At 36.6% G+C, this 24783-nt stretch overlaps 1 protein-coding gene across 11 annotated transcripts in view; it reads right to left on the reverse strand.

Moving 5' to 3' along the window:
• BCAS3 (BCAS3, microtubule associated cell migration factor) overlaps nucleotides 1-24783 on the reverse strand; it is a 597592-nt gene that overhangs the window by 430518 nt on the left and 142291 nt on the right. For all 11 annotated transcript variants that reach the window (XM_027518314.1, XM_027518315.1, XM_027518317.1 and 8 more), the window contains 4 exons: nucleotides 19508-19615; nucleotides 18715-18791; nucleotides 4808-4884; nucleotides 1332-1415 (listed from right to left, as the gene is read on the reverse strand). In XM_027518314.1, coding sequence (XP_027374115.1) covers nucleotides 1332-1415; nucleotides 4808-4884; nucleotides 18715-18791; nucleotides 19508-19615 — 346 coding nt within the window. The remainder of the gene's footprint in view (nucleotides 1-1331; nucleotides 1416-4807; nucleotides 4885-18714; nucleotides 18792-19507; nucleotides 19616-24783) is intronic.

Consider the following 24783-nt stretch of genomic DNA (forward strand, 5'->3'; position numbering starts at 1 on the left):
ATTAGGGAGTTTGGACTTGCTTTTTTTCAAAGCACATCAAGTCTAGCCTCGTTCCAGTAAGTCTATTTTCAGCTAACAGATAAACAGCTAAACAGTTACTGAATGAAGTAGGTCACTTTCCTTTTAAGTAGGCACACAAACACACAATTATACCAAAGAAGAGCTGGAAAATTATCGCTGGTCACACAACTAAAAATTATTCAGAATAACAATACAGTGAGCTATCCTGACCAAAGTGTGTGACGCAGATAAGTCAGAAAGAAATTGAATACTTGAGAACTATATCTCATTGGTATATTGTAAATGAACTAAATAACACCAACGCTGCCTTTACTGTTTCAGATTTCTCTTCACTGAGCTAACCATCATAACTTTTTCATACCCAATAGAGAAAAGTAAGCCATTCTTACAAAGATTCTGAAATCTAATATATGCTGCTGTAAGCAAAAAGCCATTCAGTATTTTCCTTTGACTGAAAAATACGTAATGCTTTTCTCATCAAACCCCATCATGGAAGCATTTGTGATCAATCTTGAAGTATTTCTGTATTTGTTTTACATAAAACAGTGTGACCTTTGATTCCCTCCCTGTGGTTTGTTTTAAACAGTTGTTCTTTTCTGAATAGTTGTGCTTTCTATTACATGCTGTCATTCAGATTCACGATGTCATCCCTATTATTAGAACTGTTTTGTTGTATACTTCACAATTCAAAAGAACGGTGATTATAAGGATACCTTATAATCAGCATAAAGTTTACGAGCCATCATCAAAATGAACCCTCGCGCATACACAAAAAGAACTCACTTGACAAACATGCAGGGGGCAGCTCTGTGACATGAAAAGGTCTTTGAATGCACCAGGGCCTTCACTCAAGTTTTCTTAATGACTAATATTCTCTTTGTGTCAAGAAGATTCATAAATGTTCAAAAATGCAAAGGGATGTCAGTATGGGTAGAATGATTCAAATCACACACACACACACACACAAATAGAATCCAGAAGTCACTACTTAAAATATGCAAAGCTTCTTTCCAAAGTAATTAGATTATAGACTTCGACCTAGCAAACAGACATAAATACCTTAAACTGGACAAACGCAAACCTTAAAATCATTACAAGAGAAAATAAAGTGTGATTTAGGAACCTTAAGAGATTAAATACCTAATCATTTAGGCACCAATTCTCAGGTGACAAAATAATTCTGACTTACTTTCTAAATTTGTTCGACACTTGTGAGTGAAAAGGGAAGGGAAAATCTCAATACAATTCAGGAGAGAAATGGGATAATTACTCCACGTAATCAAACCTCCCAGAGACTGCAGGCTACTCACTTTAGCAGCACTAATGACTGTGGCGGTGTAAGACTGAATGTTGTCTCCACAGGCTCCACCACGGGACTGATGACATCGAATCAACTGCAAAGAGAGAGAGAGTGACCATTCTGTTCAACTGTTTAACTCTACAGGCTCTTAGGACAGAGCTTATTTACCACATAGAATGGTGGTGATGGGTGGGAATATTTGCATGAGCCCTTTTTCGACAAACAGCTAAAAGCCGTGCTGAGACACTTTTACCCCTTTTTATAATCTATCGGTGCCACTCAGGCAGTTTCATGCTCAAATACGATTTTTAATTACAAGATGAATAGTCTTTAAGAATTTATAAACTGAAATGGTAGGATTTGAGATCTGGCAGACTTTCCACAAATAAATTTTAGAAACATAATCAAAGGACTTAGCCACAACTTCCTAACATTAAATATTTAACATGCTAGCAAATTGGAGGTTTTGTCCTTTTAATTCCTACATAAAGACAGCAAAAGGAAACTTTAAAAAACAGACAAAAGAGTGTGCCATATTTCCATTTTCGATTGTGTTTGTGGGAAAGCGGCAGAAATTGTGCATAAATCAACTATGACACATATAATAGCTGTCCACTTCAGAGGGCTCACTAGTTTTAACATCAGAAGGAAAGAGACATGTCCTTATTCGTGTCTGATGTAAATAAGTAACTTGCCAATTTTCAAAATGAATCACTAGTTTCAATGCATGATTCTGTCATGTGTTGAGCAATAAACCAGGACTAAAGCCTCCACTGCCCTTACACTCTCCAAATTTAGGCTTAAAAAAAAAAAGAAAGCGAAATATAAAAATTATTAGCCATATTTTTATACCGAAAGGTTTTCAAATAAAATGGCAATAGACTATTAGAATAACTCCACACTGTGATATGAATTATTAAAAGCCTATAGAAATCAAAATCTTCCTCTCCCAAAACACACACACACAAAAAGCCTTAGATAATTTAAAACCACCCACCTGATAAAAACTAATGTGTGAACTTTTATTCTTTTATTTTAAAATCAAAATTTTCTTCATCTCTGACATTAAAAAGAAACAATCCCTTAAAACAAGAGTGGTGAGGTATTTCCCAAATCACAGGTAATTGGTAAATATAGTTCCACACATGGGAAAAGAGAGAGTCTGAAAGGTGCTCATTTTAGCTAATGAAAAGAATCTCCCTCATTCACCCACTCACTCATTCATTCATTCATTCACAAATACACAGTTGAAGAATTATAAAAATTATCCCTCTGCTGCCTCCTGCAGGACATGCAAGGAAAGACATTATCTTAGAAACACTACCATCTTCTCCCAGTCTCAGCTAATTAAAATAATCAAGGAAAAGAAGCCATACTATTACCTCTTCAATTCAACTAAATCTGAGTTAGCATTTCTACATAAACATAACTAAGTCAGAACTCTGTTTAAAACTGAGACCCATTGCAAAAATTATATTTGCATCTGAGGCACATCAAAATGAAAGATAAATCAGAAATTTCTGTAGTGCAAAACTCTTATCACGACTAAATTCTAGGAAATACTGGTGAGTGAAAAAAGCAGTGTACAAAAGAACATATATATCTATACACACACACACACACACACACACACACATATAAAATGTTATCTTTTAGGAAAGAAAAAAATAAATATATCAAACACATGATAAAATATATAAGCATATAAATAAAATATAAACAAAAAATACACAATTACCTACCAAATAATACATTATTTATACACTATGTATTATTTGGTACACAATCATAATTGAATAATACAATGTAACAACAATGGAGGAACGCAAAAAAAAAGGGACAAAGAACAAACTAACTCAACCTATGAACACAGTATTTGATCTTATATCTTCAGTCTTAGGAAGTAATAAAGTAGAGAGAATTGCAAAAAAAATCCTGAACTCTTTTTAGTTGGTTTGATTTTTGTAGCAGTGTGAGCAAGCAATTCTACAATTCCTTTTTGTATTACAGAACTGAAGAGATGAAGAAAACGTGCTGATGTCACAGTCTCCTATCTGAAACAAAGGACATATAAATAGGAAATGGGGGACAAACAGAGAGAATCCTGTGGAAATGCCAATGTGAACTCTTCATTTCCAAAATGTATTATGTATATATGGAAATACATGGGTGCACAAATATGCATCTATGTATATTTGCCTATTTATGTGTATATATAGAAGTATGTTTGGGTGTGTAACATGCATGTTTGTGAACTCTGTCCACTGAAAGAGTCTAGAAGCAAAAAGACCCCAGAAACAGTAAGTACGTCTACTGGACAAAGTTTAGGTATCTGATATCACTGTCAATTTAAAAGAACCAGTAAAATCAGAGAATTCCAGGCCTGAGACAGGGCAAGTACAAAGATTTATGATAGTGAGCAAGGAAAGAGTATTTCTTTTTTAATTTTGATGAAGCCACAACACAATGTCACAAGAAGCAGACTAAAGAGGCTCTTTTGACTGACTCTGGGATAATCTGAAAGCCAAAATAATTACAGACAGAAAAATATTAAAAACTACTGAAAAAAAAAGGAATCCATGAGCCCATATCAAAAATACAGATACAGTAAGACTTTTTTAAAGATGGGGAAGTTCTTGATTATAATAAAGAGCCAAATACCTACTGGTGTAGAGTGGAACTGGAAAATCATTGACTTGGAATATTTGTAGGAAAGACTGATTCACGCAAGAATCATCGATGGGTGCTAAGCTTAGGTAAGGCTAAGATTTTGATGAAAAGTAGGATGTAAGCCTGCTCTTTCCAAATTATCTATTGGTTAACAAGAGGAAAAAAACAGTGATTATTCAGTATGGAAATTGGACAAGACCCTGACAAAATTAGCATCACCAACAAGGAACAGATGTGTATCGTGTACCTCCAGATGTGATGCTGTGGGAATTACGGAACAACCCCCGCGCACTGTTCCAGCCAGAAATACAGAACCCGGTTATAATCAAGAGAAAACATCAAAAAGCTCAAAAGAAAAATCATTCTATTAAAATAAAAAGAATAAGGGGCAGAGGTAGAGGGTTGTTACCAATCTTGTAAAAGACAAAGCAAGAAAGGGACACTCCTACAAAATATAATACCTGATCCTAGACCTGAGGCTGCACCACAGGAAAGAAGCTTTTTACAAATGACAAGATAGGGTTAACTGACAAGATTGGAACAGGGACAGTATAACAGATAAAAGTAATTTATCAACATTAAATTGGCTGATAACAAGTATTTTGGAGGCACTGAGATATATGCAACTTACTCTGAAATGGTTCAGAGGACAAGCTGAGTTGAGAGTACATGGGTACAGTTGATTGGACAATTTTGTGGTGCCCAATTAAAACAAAACCAAACTAGTAAGGTACACATTCATTACTAGTTGTGAATTACCTTTGGAAAACTCAACACTAGCTCCATAACAAATATTCCAACACGGGCTCTGCTTACCTTGTTTTCTGCATAAGCAAGCCAGCGACTCCCAAGAGCAACAGGATTCATGTTGGGTCCAGGACAAGGGTAGCAGCCTGAAATTTATCAAAGGGCAATGTTAAGACATTTCTTAATAAACTTTCTGTTGGTACATCACATTTTGATGCCATAAAACCAGAAAAATCAAGGGCTTTTTTTCCCCCAAATCTCACTTAAAATTCTCATAACCTAGCTATTATTGTAATAGCTCAAAAAGGTTCCTTTTTTTTCCTCCTCGATAGTTTCCTTTGGCTTTTGACTCTGTTCCAATAAGAAACAAATCTGGGAAGAACTGGTATTCGCTTTTTGCAAAAATTGGGCATTTTTAGTTACTCCTAGAATAAGAGAGAGAAGCCAAGAAGAACCATGTAAAGTTCATAACCCTACAGTTTCAAAAGTCTAGCAAAATCATCTGAAGAAGAAAGAAAAGGATACAATTGACTCTGGAATTTAAGGGCAAAGAAAAGGAAGATGTACACCTTAAATGAAATGACATAAATATGAAGGAAGGAGGTAGAAGAAGTAAGTTAGGTATGGGGCCAATGGGGAGAAGAAATTCACAAAGGGTGCATGAGCAGATGCTGGGGAACTAATTTACACAATCCTGAGCATTTCCTTTAAGCATCCAACTTCATTCTTCTTGCTTTCAGCCAAGCCAATAACAAACTGGTAAAAAGGATTATTTTGCGGTTCTTTTCCTAAAAAAAAGTAATCCCATATTCCCAACAGTGGACACCCACACCATGGAAACACCAATGCCATCTTCCTGAACTCCACTGAACAAGACACAACACAATTCATTCAAGTAAGTGGTACGTGTCATCCCTGAGGCTCTCATCTGCCCTCCTGACTACGCCAATAAGGTCTCTGGGCAGAATGTCCTCATCCATCAGCTACACAGGACAATATTTCAGTGGCTCACAGAACTGCTTTTAAAGGACTACTCAAAGGAGACTGGAGAATCAAAGGACACCAAAAGCCTAACCTAAAGAATCTGAGGTCTATCATTCCACAAGTATCTCATTAATATTTCACAAACACTTTTCTCTAAAATGTACACTAGAGCAAGGGCCCCCAACCTCCGGGATCTAATGCCTGATGATCGGAGGTGGAGCTGATGTAATAATAATAGAAATAAAGTGCACAATAAGTGCAGTGTGCGTAAATCATCCTAAAACCATCCCCTCTCCCCAGTTCGTGGAAAAATTGTCTTCCATGAAACCAGTCCCTGGTGCCAAAAATGCTGGGCGCTAGAAGATCAAACTGAGGTTATCCGTTTCATAGTTTGGGGCTCTATTTGGAATCTGAATTAATATAATGAGACAGGTTTTTATAAAAAAATAACTTTTCTTACCATGGCAAAAAAAAAAAAAAAAACAGCCAAACTGCACGAAACACATGAGCGTAACTGGAAAACAACAGCATGATTGGAATAGCATGAACAGCACACCTGAAAATCTCTGCCCCAGCAGAAAGCCTCGGTCTAGTACTGATCCTGAGAGGAAGGGAGCCATCAAGGCATGAATAGTAATTAACTACTTTGACTTGTACTGTCAAAAATAAAAATAATTTATATGTTCAGTAATATACTATCTTTTCGCTTTATTTTCTATTTTCCTCCCACTTGATAAAGATCAAGCGTTTGTGTCTTTTGTTCACAGCTAAATCTCTACTGCCTAAAATAATACCTGACAAACAGCTTAATAAAAATGCTGAATAAACAATGTACCTAAATATTAACCAACCTTAATATTTATCAGGCATATAGGCAAAAAAAAAAAAGTCATCTACTGAAGAAAATTTTTCTAATAGTGTGCTTGCCTACTCTCTAGGTTAGGCTTTCTGTGTTCATTTTAAAGCCATTTTTTAATAGAAATCTTCCTTAATTGTACATTCGTGCTTCCCTGAATTCAGGAAGACTTTTGAGTAGCAATTTCTGAACTGATAATGCTGTTGTTTTCACAACCACTAGACAATCACAAGTCTCTGTTGTTTCTGGTACCCTTTAATTTTCATTTCCACTCCTTCAACTCCATCAATTTTGAGTTTACTATTCTCTCTCTTTTTTTTTTGGCTACATTGAGCACCTTATGGGATCTCGATTCCCTGATGAGGGATTGAATCTGGGCCCTTAGCAGTGAAAGCATGAAGTCCTAACCACTAGACTCCCAGAGAATTTCCTGAGTTTTCATTCTTAAAGAAGATGAGGAACTTATAAAGAAGATATGATCCTAAGAGAAAGTCCATATGTCATACAAAAATACAAGGTACTACCAGCTTTATCATTTGCTGCTCACTGTTAAAAGAAATTTTTTCTGTGTATTTCAGAGTTTAAAGGATGGTGTATGGAAAACTTTGGATTCCCGAAAAATCAGCTGCTGGGTAACTGTGATGTTACTATAATCACTGAATGCACATTATGGACGTATCCATAGGAAAAAGGACTTCCGTGTCGGCTAAGCGGGTAAACAACCCACCTGCAACGCAGGAGACACAGGAGATGTTGGTTCAATCCCTGAGTCAGGAAAATCCCCTGGAAGAGGAAAATGGCAACCCACTCCAGAATTCTTGTCTGAAAAATCCCATGGACAAAGTAGCCTGGTGGGCTACAATCCAAAGGGCTGCAAAGACTCAGACATGGCTGAGTGACTTAGTATACAATATAAACAAAGACAACATACTTTAACATATATATTGCACAGTATTTACATAGTAGATTTCATTATTACACTCCCATCTAATTCATACCAAAATGTACTTTATCTGCCTGCCAATATAGGAGACATGGGTTCGATCCCTGGGTTGGGAAGATCCACTGGAAGAGGAAAATGGCATCCCACTCCAGTATCCTTGCCTGAAAAGTCCCATGGACAGAGGAGCCTGGCAGTTAACAGTCCATGGGGCTGCCAAAGAGTTGGACACAACTTAGTGACTAAACAACAAATATACATATTTCACATACACTTTCAGAACTGGAGAAAAGAGCATAAACATGGTCTATAAGAAAATTTCCCCTTTTAAAATGTAATGTAAAAAAAGAACCAAATGAAAACCAGAAATAAATACCTGTGAATGTGGCATTATATTAGAGGTGAATAATCTCTTGAATTTTAAAGTCAACATGTGCTTAGTTACTCAGTCAAGTCCGATTCTTTGCAACCCCACAGACTGTAGCCTACCAGGCTCCTCGGTCGATGGGGATTCTCCAGGCAAGAATACTGGAGTGGGTTGCCATGCTTTCCTCCAGAGGATCTTCCCAACTCAGGGATTGAACCCAGGTCTCCTGCATTGCAGGAAGATTCTTTACCATCTGAGCCACCATCTAACTCGATTGTGATAACAGTTTTGCCTCAACAGATCCTAATAAGTATATTTGCTTTCCAAATACTAAAAAATACTAAGGAAAATGTAGTTTACAATTCTTCATTTCACTTTTTGAGTCAATGTTTTTAGAAAGCCAGTGGACCTCAAGAATCAGAGTGTACTGGAATGAAAGCAAAGTTTTTCTGCTCTCCAAAACACTTTTTACAGCTAGAATCAGCAGACCATCAGCCTCTCAGCACTATCCCAACTTTCTAAGCATGACTCCTTTAAACATTAACCACTGCCTCCAGCTAAACTTTGAAAACAAAGTGAAGGAAAACAACCACCACCACCTAAATCTCTACAATACTAGGACTAATTCTAACAAGTTTACAATGTTTGTGAACAAAGTAAAAGAGAACTGGATATTAAAAAACCTCAAGTTTACAAATTTGAATAAAGGTAAGATCCACGAAAAGCCCCGCTAACATGAAGATGATTCCATAACTAAAAGACTGATGGCAATTTTACATGGCATTCTGGCAGAACAGGGGCCCTAGTGGAGAGAAGGCCTGAACTGATTTTGAAATACAAAGGGTTTAACTACTCTCTGTAATACCCTGCTTTATTTTCCTTGAAAAGAACAACTCAAAAGATTGCACACCTTTTTGGAAAAACACAGATGTCTGCACTTATGATCAACTGACTTTCAACAAGGCTACCAAGACAAGTCAATGGGCAAAGAACAGTCCTTTCAACAAATGATGATGGGCCAACTGGATACCCACGTGCAAACAAATGAAACTGAACCCTGATGTCACACTGCATACAAACTGGAAATGAATAGAAGACTAAAGCTAAAGCTTGGAACAAAACCATGGTAAATCTTCATAACCACAGGCAATCCTTTCTTAGTGCAAGCCTGCTCAGTCATGTCTGACTCATTGCAAACCTATGGACTGCAGCCGGCCAGGCTCTCTGTCCATGGGATTCTCAAGCAAGAATACTGAAATGGGTTGCCACTCCCTCCTCCAGAGGATCTTCCTGACCCAAGGATTGAACCCGGGTCTCCTATATTTTAGGTAGATTCTTTACCATCTGAGCTTATTACATTTAGGTCTGTGATTCTTTTTGAGTTAATTATTGTGAAGGATGAATAGTCTGAGTCTAGATTCAGTTTCATGCCTATGAATGTCCAGTTGCTCAGCACCATCTGCTGAAGAGACTATCTTCGCTCTATTATGCTACCTTTGCTCCTTCATCAAATATTTATTTCTGGGCTTTCTATTCTGTTCTGTTGATCTATTTATCTGTCCTTCTGCCAATACCACACTGTCTTGATTACTGTAGTTTTATAGTAAATCCTAAAGTTAGGTAGCAACATAGAGGAAACTTGATATTATTAAATGAAATAAGCCAATCTGAGAAGGCTATATACTATCATTCCATCTATATGACATTCTAGGAAATCCAATGGTTGCTGGGGGTGGGGGGCCAGTGTGGGTTGGGGAGGGCAGCGATGAACAGGCAGAGCACAAAAGATTTTTAAGACAGTGAAAATATCCTGCATGATATTACAATGATGGATATACAGCAATATGCATGCACACATGTGTGTTCAGTCCTGTCTGACTCTGCAACCCCATGGACTATAGCCCGCCAGGCTCCTCTGTCCATGGAATTTTCCAGGCAAGAGTACTGGAGGGGGTTGCCATTTTCCTCCTCCAAGGCATCTTCCTGGCCCAGAGATTGAACCCACATCTCTTGTCTCTCCTGCACTGGCAGGCGGATTCTTTACCACTGGGGACACCTGGGAACCATATGTGCCATTATACATTTATCGAAGCCCAGTGACGTACAACACCAAGAGTGTGTCCTAAGATAAACAACGAACTCGAGTGATAATTTTGTGTCAACGCAGGTTCATCAAGTGCAACAAATACGCTACTCTGGTGAGGGACGCTGACAATGGGGGAGACTGTGCACGTGTGGAGCTGGCGGCATACGGGAAATGTCTGTGCCATCTGCCCAATTTGCTGCAAATGTAAAACCACTCTAAAAATGTAATAGTCTACTATGTTCAGTGAAGGATACAGAGTCACAAAAGACCATACACTGAATGAAGTTCAGAAAGGACTATAAAAACCTCTCCAGAAAGACATTAGGACATAAAATATGAAATACCACTTCAGAGATTTATTTGACCATCTTACTGATGATTAATGACCCTCTTAAGATTCCATGAGCTTTGAATTTAAAACTTGATTTCATTTTTGCTTTATTTTTTATGTATACAAAACAGTAATGCCATTGAAAGGCTTAATGGGTGAAAATTACTAATATGTGCAGAGAATAGGGAAACCATGTTATTTCATGGCACACATGTTTAGAATCCACTTCATACTGCACACCTGCCTGGGCTACAAAAACATCATGGCAGCCTAGCCTTTCGTATATTTATGGGAACCCAAAAGAATAGCGTTTTAACTTGAACTGGTCTTAGATGTCACATTAACCTGCCCAACTCTCCTTACAGAAGTTACAAGCTTCCTTAGAAGCATAAAAAGAAAGGCTCCTCTTCTCAAAATTAAAAATAATTTTGCATTTTAAAGATCCTTTAAATACATTCTTTATTTATTATTCACCACTAATATAAATGAAGAATATACACTGTAACACTAAGAAATAACAATAGGATTGTAAGGAATAAATTTTACTCCTCAAAGCAAAAACAGAAGCCAATGGAAAGAGTTACTTACTACACAATACTCTGGTCTCTCTGGAGACTTCGTATCTGAGTTTAAATTTAAGCACACTGGAAATGACTGCTAATGACATCTATCAGTCTTTGTCTTTTGTTTTCTTAATCATATGTGGGTTTTGGATTTCCACATCAGACAGCTGCTCAAGGCCACCTTTTCTGTTGAGCCAAATACACAGGCATCTCCTTTCTCATCACATTGGCTGCACTCCCTTTCCAGCTCTTTATCGGCTCTCTTTAGCTGACCCTTCCACCCTTTGGCACAAATCCCCATGATGCTTTCTCTGATGAACACAGTTGTGTCTACTTATTTTACAGACTCATCATTGTATTCATACCCAACTCAGGCAATCACGATTGTATTACACAAGAGCTTTTCAAACCCTTCGAGAAATTAAATGCTTGCATGAACAAAACAATATCCTCATTAAGAATGTGTCGCTCTACATGGCCTTTAGTACTAGCTCTTTAAAAACTAGAAACCAATCAATGGGGGTTGGGGAGAGGACTACACGGCACAGGCAAATGGAGCACCAAATATGCTATTCTCAGTGTGCCCGTCAGCTCGCCTGTCCACCAGGCCCTACACCCTGGCTTACAGGCATGAACAACCCAAATTTGGAGAAATACACATAACCTATACCATGCTTCTTTCGACCTGCCAAAAGTTTCAGTCTGCTTAAAGGAATAGGGGAGAGGGGAAACTGCAAAAATTGGGGGAAAACAAACTTCTTTAAAGTCAGAAAATGGCTCCATTTGTTTCTTGATTTTAAATATTAAGTCTTGCTCAATTCTGCTCAAAATATTGATATGAATTTCTTAAGGTACAGTTGCATTTCAAAGAAAAGAAGCCAAATTTCTTCAGACAAACATGTGTCAAATATCATCAATCTTACAAACCTAACATTACTTGAATAAATCTGGTCTACAGGGTTTTCAAGTAAAATAAAATAACATGTAACCAAGAGTGCAATACTTCTTAATGGAAGTATGAAATGAGGTATATAACTACTACTGGCCAGAGTATTCGATATGCAAGGTTTGGGGGGATCTGTTATGAAATGCTACAATAAATAGCAATCAGAGTGTGAGGAAAGAAATCACAAACTTTTGTCATTTTTGATGCTTTCTGAAGTCTTTTTTTTATATAAACTACAACACATATTTAAATACGATATAAAGAAGTACCCAAGTCAACCAAGTAAACATATGCATACACATAAGCAGTACTCAAAAGAAACAGGATATTACAGAATCCCAAAAGCCCCTTCGCACACCCCCTCTTTCCAGGTTATGCAGCATTCTGCATTCTGACACACTAGTTGGGGCTTCCCTGGTGGCTCAGATGGTAAAGAATCTACCTGCCGAGCAGCTTTTAGTACACAATTTATTACATTATATCCATCATTTATCACCAAGAAATGGCAGCTGTACTTTTATACTACCCCACTTTGCAACACTTAACATACATTTCAGATTTAAAGAAATCTACCACTCCAGATTCTTGCCTGGAGAATTCCATGGACAGAGGAGCCTGGTGGGCTACAGTCCATGGGGTTGCAAAGAGTCGAACACATCTGAGCAACTAAGCCGACTAAACAGACTTCATGTCATCTTCAAACTGTGAGCGCCATTTCACAAACAGAAGACGTGATAATCCTAATGGATCTGAAATAATTGAAAATTCACTACTGGAGCCTCTACCCTGCTTGACCAGGACTTACTTATAAGCTGCATGCCACTTAAAAAGCATCTGACTGCAACATTAAAAAAATCTGGTGATCCTTCCATATCTTGTCTTCCCATCATGAACAATTCATGGAATACAAGAGAGACTAATAGTTTAATAACACTTGTTCAAGTAATATTTTAATAATACTTGTTCAGTGGTCCAGCAATACAAAGGGAAGCATTTAGACTATATAACAAAGATTCTAAAAAAACATTAAATAAAAAGAATAAAAGTTAAGAAAGTAATAATATCTCAGTCTCCCATTCATTTTTATCAAAATCAACTGATATTTTGTGTTTCCTAAAGGCTTATAAGGGCTTCTCAGGTGGCTCAGTGGTAAAGAATCTGCCTGCTAATGCAGGAGACATGGGTTCAATCCCTGGGTCCGAAAGATCCCCTGGAGAAGCAAACGGCAATCTACTCTGGTATTCTTGCCTGGGAAATCCCATAGATAGAGGAGCCTGTCAGTCCAGGAGGTTGCAAAAGAGTCAGACACAACTTAGAGACTAAAACAACAACAAAGGCTTCTAAAACAGAAGCTCCTATTCCTGAAAGGGGAAGCAATACTCCAGATACGGGAGAGAGACTCAAGAGCTGATCATTCAGTTCAGTTCAGTCGCTGTAGTGTCCGACTCTTTGCGACCCCATGAATCGCAGCATGCCAGGCCTCCCTGTCTATCACCAACTCCTGGAGTTTATCCAAACTCATGTCCACTGAGTCAGTGATGCCATCCAGCCACTCATCCTCTGTCGTCCCCTTCTGCTCCTGCCCTCAATCTTTCCCAGCATCAGGGTTTTTTCCAATGAGTCAGTGCTTCACATCAGGTGGCCAAAGTATTGGAATTTCAGCTTCAGCATCAGTCCTTCCAATGAAAACCCAGGACTGATCTCCTTCAGAATGGACTGGTTGGATCGCCTTGCAGTCCAAGGGACTCTCAAGAGTTTTCTCCAACACCACAGTTCAAAAGCATCAATTCTTCGGCACTCAGCTTTCTTCACAGTCCAACTCTCACATCCATACGTGACCACTGGAAAAACCATAGCCTTGACTAGATGGACCTTTGTTGGCAAAGTAATGTCTCTGCTTTTGAATATGCTATCTAGGTTGGTCATAGCTTTTCTTCCAAGGAGCAAGCATCTTTTAATTTCATGGCTGCAATCACCATCTGCAGTGATTTTGGAGCACAGAAAAATAAAGTCAGCCACTGTTTCCACTGTTTCCCCATTTATTTCCCATGAAGTGATGGGACCAGAGTCCATGATCTTAGTTTTCTGAATGTTGAGCTTTAAGCCAACTTTTTCACTCTCCTCTTTCACTTTCATTAAGAGACTTTTTAGTTCCTCTTCACTTTCTGCCATAAGGGTGGTATCATCTGCATATCTAAGGTTAGAGACTCAAGAGCTGATCATTACAAAGATATAAATTTTCAAATAAACTCATACTTTAAAAAAGTTTGTCCTTATTCCAACCAGAGGGAGAAACCTCATTCACCTATGCATTCATATATTCATTCCTTTAAATACTCGCCAAATTTATAATTCCCAGATCAAACCCGTATCACTTTCTCTAGAGACGAGTACTGATCTTCTACGAATAATTTTCCTTCTCATCTGATTACTTTTGATAGCGTTGCACTACGTTCTCAACCATTTTGGCTAACTAAACATTCTGGAAAAGAACCACTGATGCTTCGAAACTTGAAATAGTTGTGATAAATGTTTTCATATTATAAGGAGCAAAAATAAGCATCAGAAATATTTTTAAGTTAGCCAGAACATAATGGATATATTTTACCTTGCATGATGGACCTTATTTTCTTAAACCAAATCAAGATGCACAACTTTGTTCTCAAGAAGATTACTATAGGGTGTCAAAGAAAGAAGGAGTAAACAGAAAACACATACAATAAGACAGAAGGTAAGTGTCTTAAGGGAGAGATAATGCTATAAGAGCATTCCCAAAGGGTACTGGGTAACAAAAGAGATCTCTAATCAGATAAATCTGGGAAATACTGAAATGTAGTAAATAAATTTAAACAGATTAAAATGTTAATCACCACTGGTATCCTCCAACAGAAGGCAGCATTTCCTAAGTCTGTTTTACCAGGGCATCCCGATTTACACAGCATGTTGAAGGTCTACTGTTCTGCAGTCAGATTTGGGAATTGCTATCTTCAGGGATTTAGGAGGAGAGGCTACTTTAAACTAAGGGGATCAAGAAATACTTCATATAAGAACTAATATGCACACTGGAGCTAGAAAGACACATGGGATTAAGTCACTATGCGGAGACAGATGGTAGTGAAAAGGCCATTTCAGGCAGGGAAGCAAAGCAACAAAGCATCTCCAAAAGCTGAGATTCATGAGTGACTCAAAGTAAAGGTAGAATAAGGAGCATGAAAATGGATTGTAGAAATAAAAGACGTAGCAAGGACACTGGATTTTGGTAAAGAAGGTTTATCTATGTCAAAAACCTTGGGAGTTCAGTTGGAAGGGATGCACAAGTTTACACTTGTTGACCAAAGTTAAATCAACTATGGCCTTTGTTCAAATCAAAAGACCTCAGTTTAGACGACAAGTTACTTGATCATTTGGCAACAGAGAAATAACGATTCTGCAAATTCTTGTCATTTAAACATAGATGATAGATTAAATTGTATGTCAGGGATATGTTTTGAAATAATTTGGGAAGGGTATAAATGAAAAAGATTGTCCACAAGTTAGTACTTATTGAAACCAGATCATAAGTACATGGTGGTTCATTACACTACTGTCTTTAAACAACTGTATATATTTCCTGAAATAAAACTTTGAAAAAAAAAAAACACTCAAAGGAAATGAAATGGTAAATCTATGACTTCAGTAATTTAATAAAATGCAATATTTTACCATATCACTAAATGACCACATTTATCAAATATGCAAACTTTCTGAAAATCAGAAGTGACTAAAAATTCACCTTTCTGCAAGAACTGCATAACTTCAAGTAAGAAAAAGAATACATATTATACTCTTATCTTTTTCTGCTTAAAGGTATTTTTGCTCTTATTTCTACTATAAATGGTTTAATTGAAAAAGCACAGTAAAACCCCATGAAAATATGGAATTTCTTTAATGTGCCAGTTTCTATATTGATCCTGCCAACTGATTCAAGAGCTTTACGTATCTGATGTAAGATGACCCAAATAAGGATATTCCAAAAACAAACTCTCCTACTGTAAAATCTCAGACTGCAAAACACTCCCCCAGTAAAGCTGCAAATATTATTAATGTGCAAAAACAAAACTTTTTTTAAAAAAAACTGTAACTACAGCGTACAGTGAGGTAGGATTTTGTTTAAATCTTATTTATAAATCCTTATACATTTCTATCACTCATTAGTAAATAACAGACACATGTCAGTTGAAACAAATTTCACTCATATTTAGATATATACAATTAAAGATACAGGCTATATGTACATGATTATATGCAAAATTCAATTAGACCATCTAAGCTTAAAAATAACTGATAAATTTTGCATATTTTCTCCAATTAAACAGAGTACTATGAAAAGCCTACTGATTCTAATGTATCAAAATTATTACAAAGCCTATCCTTTGAATCTAACTATGAAACACACAAATCTAATTATTTTAACTATCTCTTTATTATAAAATTTAATTTTTTCTTTTAAAATTCTATAGTGGATATTAAATTAATCAATGAAAAATCTATATAGTTTACTTATCCACTAAAAAAAACCAGCATAAATATGGAATGCTGCTGAACTGTGGTGTTGGAAAAGACTCTGGAGACTCCCTTGGACTGCAAGGAGATCCAACCAGTCCATCCTAAAGGAAACCAGTATATTCATCGGAAGGACTGATGCTGAAGCTGAAACTCCAATACTTGGCCACCTGATGCAAAGAACTGACTCTTTTGAAAAGAGCCTGATGCTGGCAAAGATTGAAGGCAGGAGGAGAAGGGGACAAGAGAGGATGAGATGGTTGGATGGCATCACCGACTTAATGGACATGAGTTTGAACAAGCTCCGGGAGTTGGTAATGGACAGGGAAGCCTGGCGTGCTGCAGTCCATGGGATTACAAAGAGTCGGACATGACTAAGTGACTGACCTGAACTGACTGAACTCTCCATTATTAACTTACTTACATATATTAATTTCTCTCTAGTCATTGTGACAACTGACTTCGTAGCCTAACATTTATTACAAAGAAGGAAACTGAAGTCTATTGACAAGTGTAATATTACTTTCAACATACAAAACGCAGTAGGCACAGTGTTTAAATAAGGCTTAAATTTCAACACATTCATTGTCATTTAAATAAACTATTTTAACAAATAATTATTGAAGAGTTCTCCCCAATTTAATACTCAGCTGAGGCAGCAAGAGCTATCCATAAGTATAAAATTAAAATGGACTCACTACAGAGATATCTAACTTTTCAGAAGCCAAAGCACATGTATCTTTAATCAATGATAAACAACAGAAAACTACTGATAAGATGTAAAGACAAATGCTCAGGAAAAACTGGCATCTTAAGCTGGCTGTAATATTCATATTCCATTTCAACTTACTCCTCTGTAGCCCACAAACTTGGAAGGATGGAAAGATTTATACATGATTCCTCTATTTCTCTACTTGTTTTAATTCTAATAATGAGTGACATGATTATAAAGTAATATGTTAATGCATAAGGTTTGTATAGGAACAAAGAATTAATATGCTAAGACAGGCCATGTAATATCCAAAGCTTACTGTATTATGTGCATACAGCATTTGTGAATGAAGATGTTAGTAACAAAGCTATGCTCCCCCAAAGCTTTTAATTTATAGATGAAACAATAAAAGATCCTTCCTAGGAATCTATATTTAATAATTATTAAGACATCAGTAAATTTCGGATCAGCACAATATAACTGTCAATGTACTCATCATTCAAGAAATATTTAATGAAAGCCTACACTAATGTCCTAGGTGCTAGAAACACGAATGTAAATTGGTAAATGGTGTACATTTCACCTTGTCATAAAACAAAAAATATCTCAATGAACATAGTCTCTAGTATTATCTCTGTAGATCTCTGAGAGAAATGACTACAAGATTAAGGAGATGAGTTGTATACTGTATTCTTCTTCATAGTCTACAAAATGATAAACTATACGTTACAATGAATTATTATGTATTGTTATGTATAGTATATATTATATAATCTATGCAATTACATACAGACTACAAGATATTATCAAGAATATGAGCTCTTATCAGAAAGGAATAATGTCTACTACCAGGGCTTAATATACGGATAAACATCTGATAAGTAAGTGTGTAAACAGTTTTGATATTTCAGGAGATGCAGTAGTATGACTGGGATTCCCTATACATAACAAAATTGAGCTTTATTCCAAAAGAACTATTTCTGCAGCATACACAAAACAGAGTCTCTGAAAACACAGCTATAGCTTTGATGGTGAGTGTTAGACGTTAAAACATAAACGAGGGAAAACTGTTGCTTCACTACACTGTACTTTGAAAAAAATCTAACTCCAGACTTCCTACAGACTCAGCCCTTGGAATTTCTACCCTGCTGGACTGCCCTATGTGTGGGTGTGTGTCTGTGTGTGTGTCTATATGTGTGTGTATGTGTATTTGGATCCAGAATCTAGGCTTATTTCTGCAAATCCAGGCAGAGTTGTGAGAGGTCGGGGAAAGAAAGAGTGAAAGATTGACACATTTCCCTCATGAATGATAATACAGTTACATCCACAAGTATGTTATGTTAATTAAATAATTTAACAACATAGTTACACAGACCTAAATTAGTCACAACTACTCAAGGAGAATATACAAGGAAAAACTGAGTGTACTACAAAGCGTCTACAATAACATGAAGAAAACATGCTGTGGGCTGAACACATATGCCATAAAATTATATTACTAAATAAGGCGTGCACAGGAACAGAGACATACAGTAACAGAAGAAGCATGAAATATTGATGCTATGATTCCAATTAGTCTGTTGATTCTATCAAGTAAATAATATAAACTCAAAGGCATATAATAGGAAATAAATCAAGTTGATACATACTTGTGACAAAAAATTTTTTCGTGAAAGTACAGCTATCAAAGGCAGCAATTTTCTCCTGCAATACTACAACAAGGATCCTAAAATTAGAGGGAAAAAAATCATAAACTATAAACTGAATCATAAAATAAGTTAAATCAGTATCTACCATAGCAATTTTTAAAAATCAAACACATCTTATAACATATAAGCTAGAAACATCTGCTTCTTAGATATAAAAATATAACCCCAAAATCCTTAATATGACCAATACAGACAAGATTAGAGAAAGAAAAGTGATAGGAGAACTACACCTCAAAATAAAGTGTTTTTTTTTTTTATAATATTTTAATTCATTATAAATCAAATGAACCTATCTTCATTAAGAATGTATGAGATCAAAAAAATGCTGGCAATTTACTAAAAGTGTTTTTCCACTGCTGGCTCAAAGTCATGGAATTAAACATAAAATGGATTTATACAACCTATCACTTCAAATGACTACGGAATTTCTCAACACAAGAGCCAAAGAAGAGAGGGAGGGAGAGAAAACAGGAAGGAAGAAAGAGGAAAGAAGGAAGGAAAGGACTGAGGGAGGAAGAAAACTCAGACAACTGTTATTCAGTATAAATGAGATATTTCTGATTAAGGATATATTAAAATTAATCAGAATTTGTATTTTTCCCAAAGTCCAAGATTTAGAAATAATTAGGAAAAAGTTACAAGTTTTCAAAACTAAACTGCATCCAAAATGAAGCTACTTTAGAGTATTGCTACATGCTATCTTGTACGAGAAACACATGAAATACTGCTTTACCTTTTGTTGCAATGGAGATCATAGATAGGCGTTTTAAACTGAATGGACTTGACCATCTCCCCAGTACGAAGTGAATATAAATCCACACAACAGTAAGGTGGACTTGTGCTACAAAAACAAACAAACAAAAAAGACAAGAGTTATTATGCTTTAAAAGGTGGGAAGGCCAGTAACTTTTCTTGTTAATAATACATGCAAACTGATTATGCTGCTGCTGCTGCTAAGTCACTTCAGTCATGTCCGACTGTGCGACCCCATAGACGGCAGCCCACCAGGCATCCCCATCCCTGGGATTCTCCAGGCAAGAACACTGGAGTGGGTTGCCATTTCCTTCTCCAATGCATGAAAGTGAAAAGTGAAAGGGAAGTCGCTCAGTCGTGTCCGACTATAGCGACCCCATGGACTGCAGCTTGCCAGGCTCCTCCATCCATGGGATTTTCCAGGCAAGAGTACTGGAGTGGGGTGCCATTGCCTTATATATATATATATATATATATATATTCCAATCAATTTATCTCAGGAATGCCAAATGAAAACAAATAATGAAACATCACTCAATTAATACTGTAGAACAGGAAAATTATAAGATGATCTCAATAAATGAAGTAAAGCATTTGAGAGAATTAAAATCAGTTCATAAAAAATATTTCATTAATCTGATTAAGGATACCAACCTTAAAACTAATCAACAAAATTGTGAAATACTGAAACGTTTCACCCCAAAATGAGGAATTAGAAAAGAGTATTTGAAGACTATGGCAGTGTACCCCATATAGTATGGAAGGTCTATGCATAAAATATTACTACAAGAAAGGAATAAAGCTACCATTATTCGCTGAGAACTTGATTGTATAAGACCTAGTAACACAAAGTGCAATATATATACAGACAAGCCTGATAATAATAAAAGACTACACATTAATGTATGCATTAATTTGTAAACTGATTATTACTATGGATTACCAATTAATATATGGATTTATCAAGGTCACTAGATGAAACATCACCTCTACTATTATAAACTAAGGATAAACAATTATGAAGTGAGATCAAAGATACAAGTATTTGAATATCTCAAATAATTCAATTTCTAAAGGCAAGATTTCAATACATTTACAGGAAAAGGAACAAAGCAAACAAAACAAAAAGGCCAAAGTGAATGGATGTATATACCATAGGCTGACCCTTTCTAAACAGACACAATTAAAGCCTAATCAAGAATCTACCAGAAATGAGATCTCATCCTAAAATATACATAAACATTCAAAATAAGATTTAAACTATAAACACAGTGTGTTCCAGACACTAAAACAGATGATGAGATCAATGTTTCCACCTTAATAAAGTATGAAAAGAGCAAGTTACATCAAATCAAAGTGAAATGGAGGAATTAACAACAAATCAATGAAATAAAACTTGGGAAAGCAAAAGAAGAAAATGAATGAAACTAAACCTAATTCCTTGAAACAGCTAATTTCAATATTCAGTATCTACAAAGGAATTGAACTCATAACTTAAAATTTCTTACAAAGAATTTCTTAAAAATGGCTTCATTTGAAAATTTTACCAGTTCTTGAAACAAGTTTAGATATCCTACATAAATTCTTTTAAAGGTAGAAGTCACCAACTTATTTTATGAGGCCGTAACACCTGATTCCCAAAATAAACAAATACTTCACAAGAAACTATATATACATTTATAATGTCTCATGAATATATGTCAAGAATTCTCAACAAAATATCAATAAGTCAAATCTAGCAATACAAAGCTAGATGAGATTCTTCCTAGAAATAAAAGACTGTTGAATAGAAGAGAACTTCTTCAACTTGATGAGGGGCATCTACAAAAAACCCACAGGTAAAAGATCAACACTTTCCTGAAAGATGAGGAACAAAGCAAAATCACCTACTCTTAACTTCAATAACCACAGATACGCAGATGACACTACCCTTATGGCAGAAAGTGAAGAGGAACTAAAGAGCCTCTTGATGAAAGTGAAAGAGGAGAGTGAAAAAGTTGGCTTAAAGCTCAACATTCAGAAAACTAAGATCATGGCATCTGATCCCATCACTTTACGGCAAATAGATGGGGAAACATTGGAAACCGTGACAGACTTTTATTTTGGGGGACTCCAAAATCACTGCAGATGATGACTATAGCCATGAAATTAAAAGACGCTTACTCCTTGGAAGAAAAGCTTTGACCAACCTAGACAGCATATTAAAAAGGAGAGACATTACTTTGCCAATAAAGGTCCATCTAATCGAAGCTATGGTTTTTTCAGTAGTCATGTATAGATGTGAGAGTTGGACTGTGAAGAAAGCTGAGCACCGAAGAACTGATGCTTTTGAACTGTGATGCTGGAGAAGACTCTTGAGAGTCCCTCGGACTGCAAGGAGATCCAACCAGTCCATCCTAAAGGAAATCAGTCCTGAATATTCATTGGAAGGACTGATGCTGAAGTTGAACTCCAATACTTTGGCCACCTGATGTGAAGAACTGACTCATCTGAAAACACCCTGATGCTGGGAAAGACTGAAGGCAGGAGAAGGGAACGACAGAGGATTAAATGGTCGGATAGCATCACTGACTTGACAGACATGAGTTTGAGTAAGCTCCAGGAGTTGGGGATGGACAGGGAGGCCTGGCATGCTGCAGTGCATGAGGTCGCAAAGAGTCGGACACGACTGAGTGACTGAACTGAACTGACCTACTCTTACCACTCCTGTTCAACAATAACAACCTAATTTTTAAATCTTTATGAAAATTCATAAAACATAGTTTGGGGTACTTTAAATGTATAAGAAAAGAGGAAATCCTGCCACTTGACAACAACATAGGTTGAGGGCATTATGCTAGGTTAAATACAAGAAAAATACTCTATGATATAATTTATATAGTGAATTTAAACAAAAACTCAACTCCCAGAAAAAAGAACAGGGGCTTCCCTGGAGGTCCCGTGGTTAAGGCTCTGCGCTTCCAATGCAGGGGGTATGGGTTTGATACCTACATCCCACATGCCACGAAGCATGACCAAAGAAAACAAATGAAGGGTTTTTTTTAATCCAATTTAAAAATTTTTAATAAAAAAGAATAGATTAGTAGATGCCAGAGCCCAGGTCAGGTGGGGAGGTATGAAACAGGTGAAGATAGTAGAAAGGTACAAACATGCAGTTATAAGATCAATAAGTCCTGAGAATGTGACGTACATCACGGTGAGTACAGTTAACAATGTGTGTAGGTGCTCAGGCGTGTGCACCAACTGCTTGCGGCCCCATGGACTACAGTCTGCCGGGCTCCTCTTGTCCATGGAATTTCTTAGGCAAGAACAGTGGAGTGAGTTGCCATTTTCCCCCTCAGGGGCTCTTTCCCACCCAGGGATCAACTGGCTTCTGATTTTTATGCCCTGGTCGAAGTCTCAACCATTTGATTGCCAAGGAAGTCCCTGGCCATAATGTTTTAAAAGATACTTTACCATGGAAGATACATATATAGTAACTAAGGGCTTGAAAAAATGTTAAGTATCACTAATTACCAGGAAAATACAAATTAAAAGCACTAAGGGATACCACTACTACAACGACTAAGATTTTACAAGACTGCTAATTCAAGATTGCAAGACTTTCATACATTGCCACTGGGAATGCAAAAAGGTAGTCACTTTGAAAAGTAGTTTGGCAGCTTCACATAAACATATCTAAGTCATGCTGTGGGACTTTGTTATTCATAATTTTTTTTTTTGCACAGTTAAATGTTGATCAAGAGATGAATGGCTAAATGTATTGTGATATATTCGAGCAACAGAATATTAATAACAGAGCAAACTATCCAACTAACAGCACAGATGAATTTCAAAACCATCATCAAGTTCTTGGGGGAAAAAAGGTCAAACATAAAAGTCTACATACTCTATGGGTCCCTTTCAATGAAAAGCCAGAAAGGTAAAACTAATAATAGGAGGCCGATCAGTGGTTGCCAGCAGCCAGAGGAGGAGGGGAGCTACAGAAAAGTGGCATGATGGGTGCCCACTTACAGGATGACAGAAATGGTGCTGGGTCTTGATTGTGCTAGAGATTTACACAACTGCACACAATTGGCAAAACTGAAGATGGGGAGCATCTTGTAAAACCTAAACTCCCAACGCCAAAACGGACACAAGGCAAAAATTCTTTTCTTAATGTTCCCAACTAATTAATCCAGTCCTCTGCTGAGAAGCAATGAGTTAATAATGAATGAAATTTAACATTTTGCCAGACCAACTGGGAAGGAAAAAACAGCTTGTCACCTTCAATTAGCAGCTCATTAGAGCCATGGTACACTAGAAACTTGGATTCTGATCATTTTGCTGGCATCCATACAATGTCACAACTGAGAGTCTTCCTGCAGAAAGCCTTCAATAGTAGACAAAACAAATGCTACGAAGGTTCAGTTTAGAGTTGAGTGAACAAGACGTGGTAGAGCTAAAAATTCTATTTATATATGGAAAAAAACCTCTTCTTCAATGCCTAATAGAAAAAGATAATTCATTTAAAATCAGTTTTCAGAAAGTCACACATTCATAAAGGAGTCACGCTATCTGCCAATAAGACAGTTGCGTACACGCCTGACATATCCTTTTGTTCTCTATTTTCTCTCTTTGTAAAAGCCTTGACTATTTCCCTGGGACACAGCAAGACAATCTTAATTTTCCTCATGGGTAGGCTGATGAGAAAGCTTTCCATAACATCAGCAGTATGCAAGCCCCATAACAGAAAGGACGTGTGTTGTGCTACAATATACTGGTAAGAAAATAAGCTTTCACTTTATTACTAACGTGCACCACGCAGTGTCAAATGCTGTATACAGAAGTCTTCATTAGATTTCTGGAGCTCAAATGGGTTAACATTTTTATTGGTTTGCATCTGACATTTAAACCTAAAGTTGTGACTTCACTTTAAGATAAACCTAATTAATACCTTAAGGAGAAAAAGTTCACACAGAAGTGTAGAGAATCTAATTTAGAACATAACTGAACCTATTGCAAGCAAAACCAGAGTGGGAAAGAAAAGCAGAAATGATGTAATTTGTCTTATTAAATGATTGGTTAAAGGACTCTAAACTGTGCCCAGGCACCACTGCCTTTCCAACACATAAATAATCAACAGGGGTAACATAAAGTTATTTAGTACTTTTAATGAAATATAAAATAGAAATGAATGCAAATTCTGCTTAACTGACCCTTCCTTTACCTAAGTAACTTGTTTTACAGTGAGTAACCAGGACATACATTAAAATT

This window comes from Bos indicus x Bos taurus, chromosome 19 (genome assembly GCF_003369695.1).
Source record: "Bos indicus x Bos taurus breed Angus x Brahman F1 hybrid chromosome 19, Bos_hybrid_MaternalHap_v2.0, whole genome shotgun sequence".
Classification (NCBI taxonomy): domain Eukaryota; kingdom Metazoa; phylum Chordata; class Mammalia; order Artiodactyla; family Bovidae; genus Bos; species Bos indicus x Bos taurus.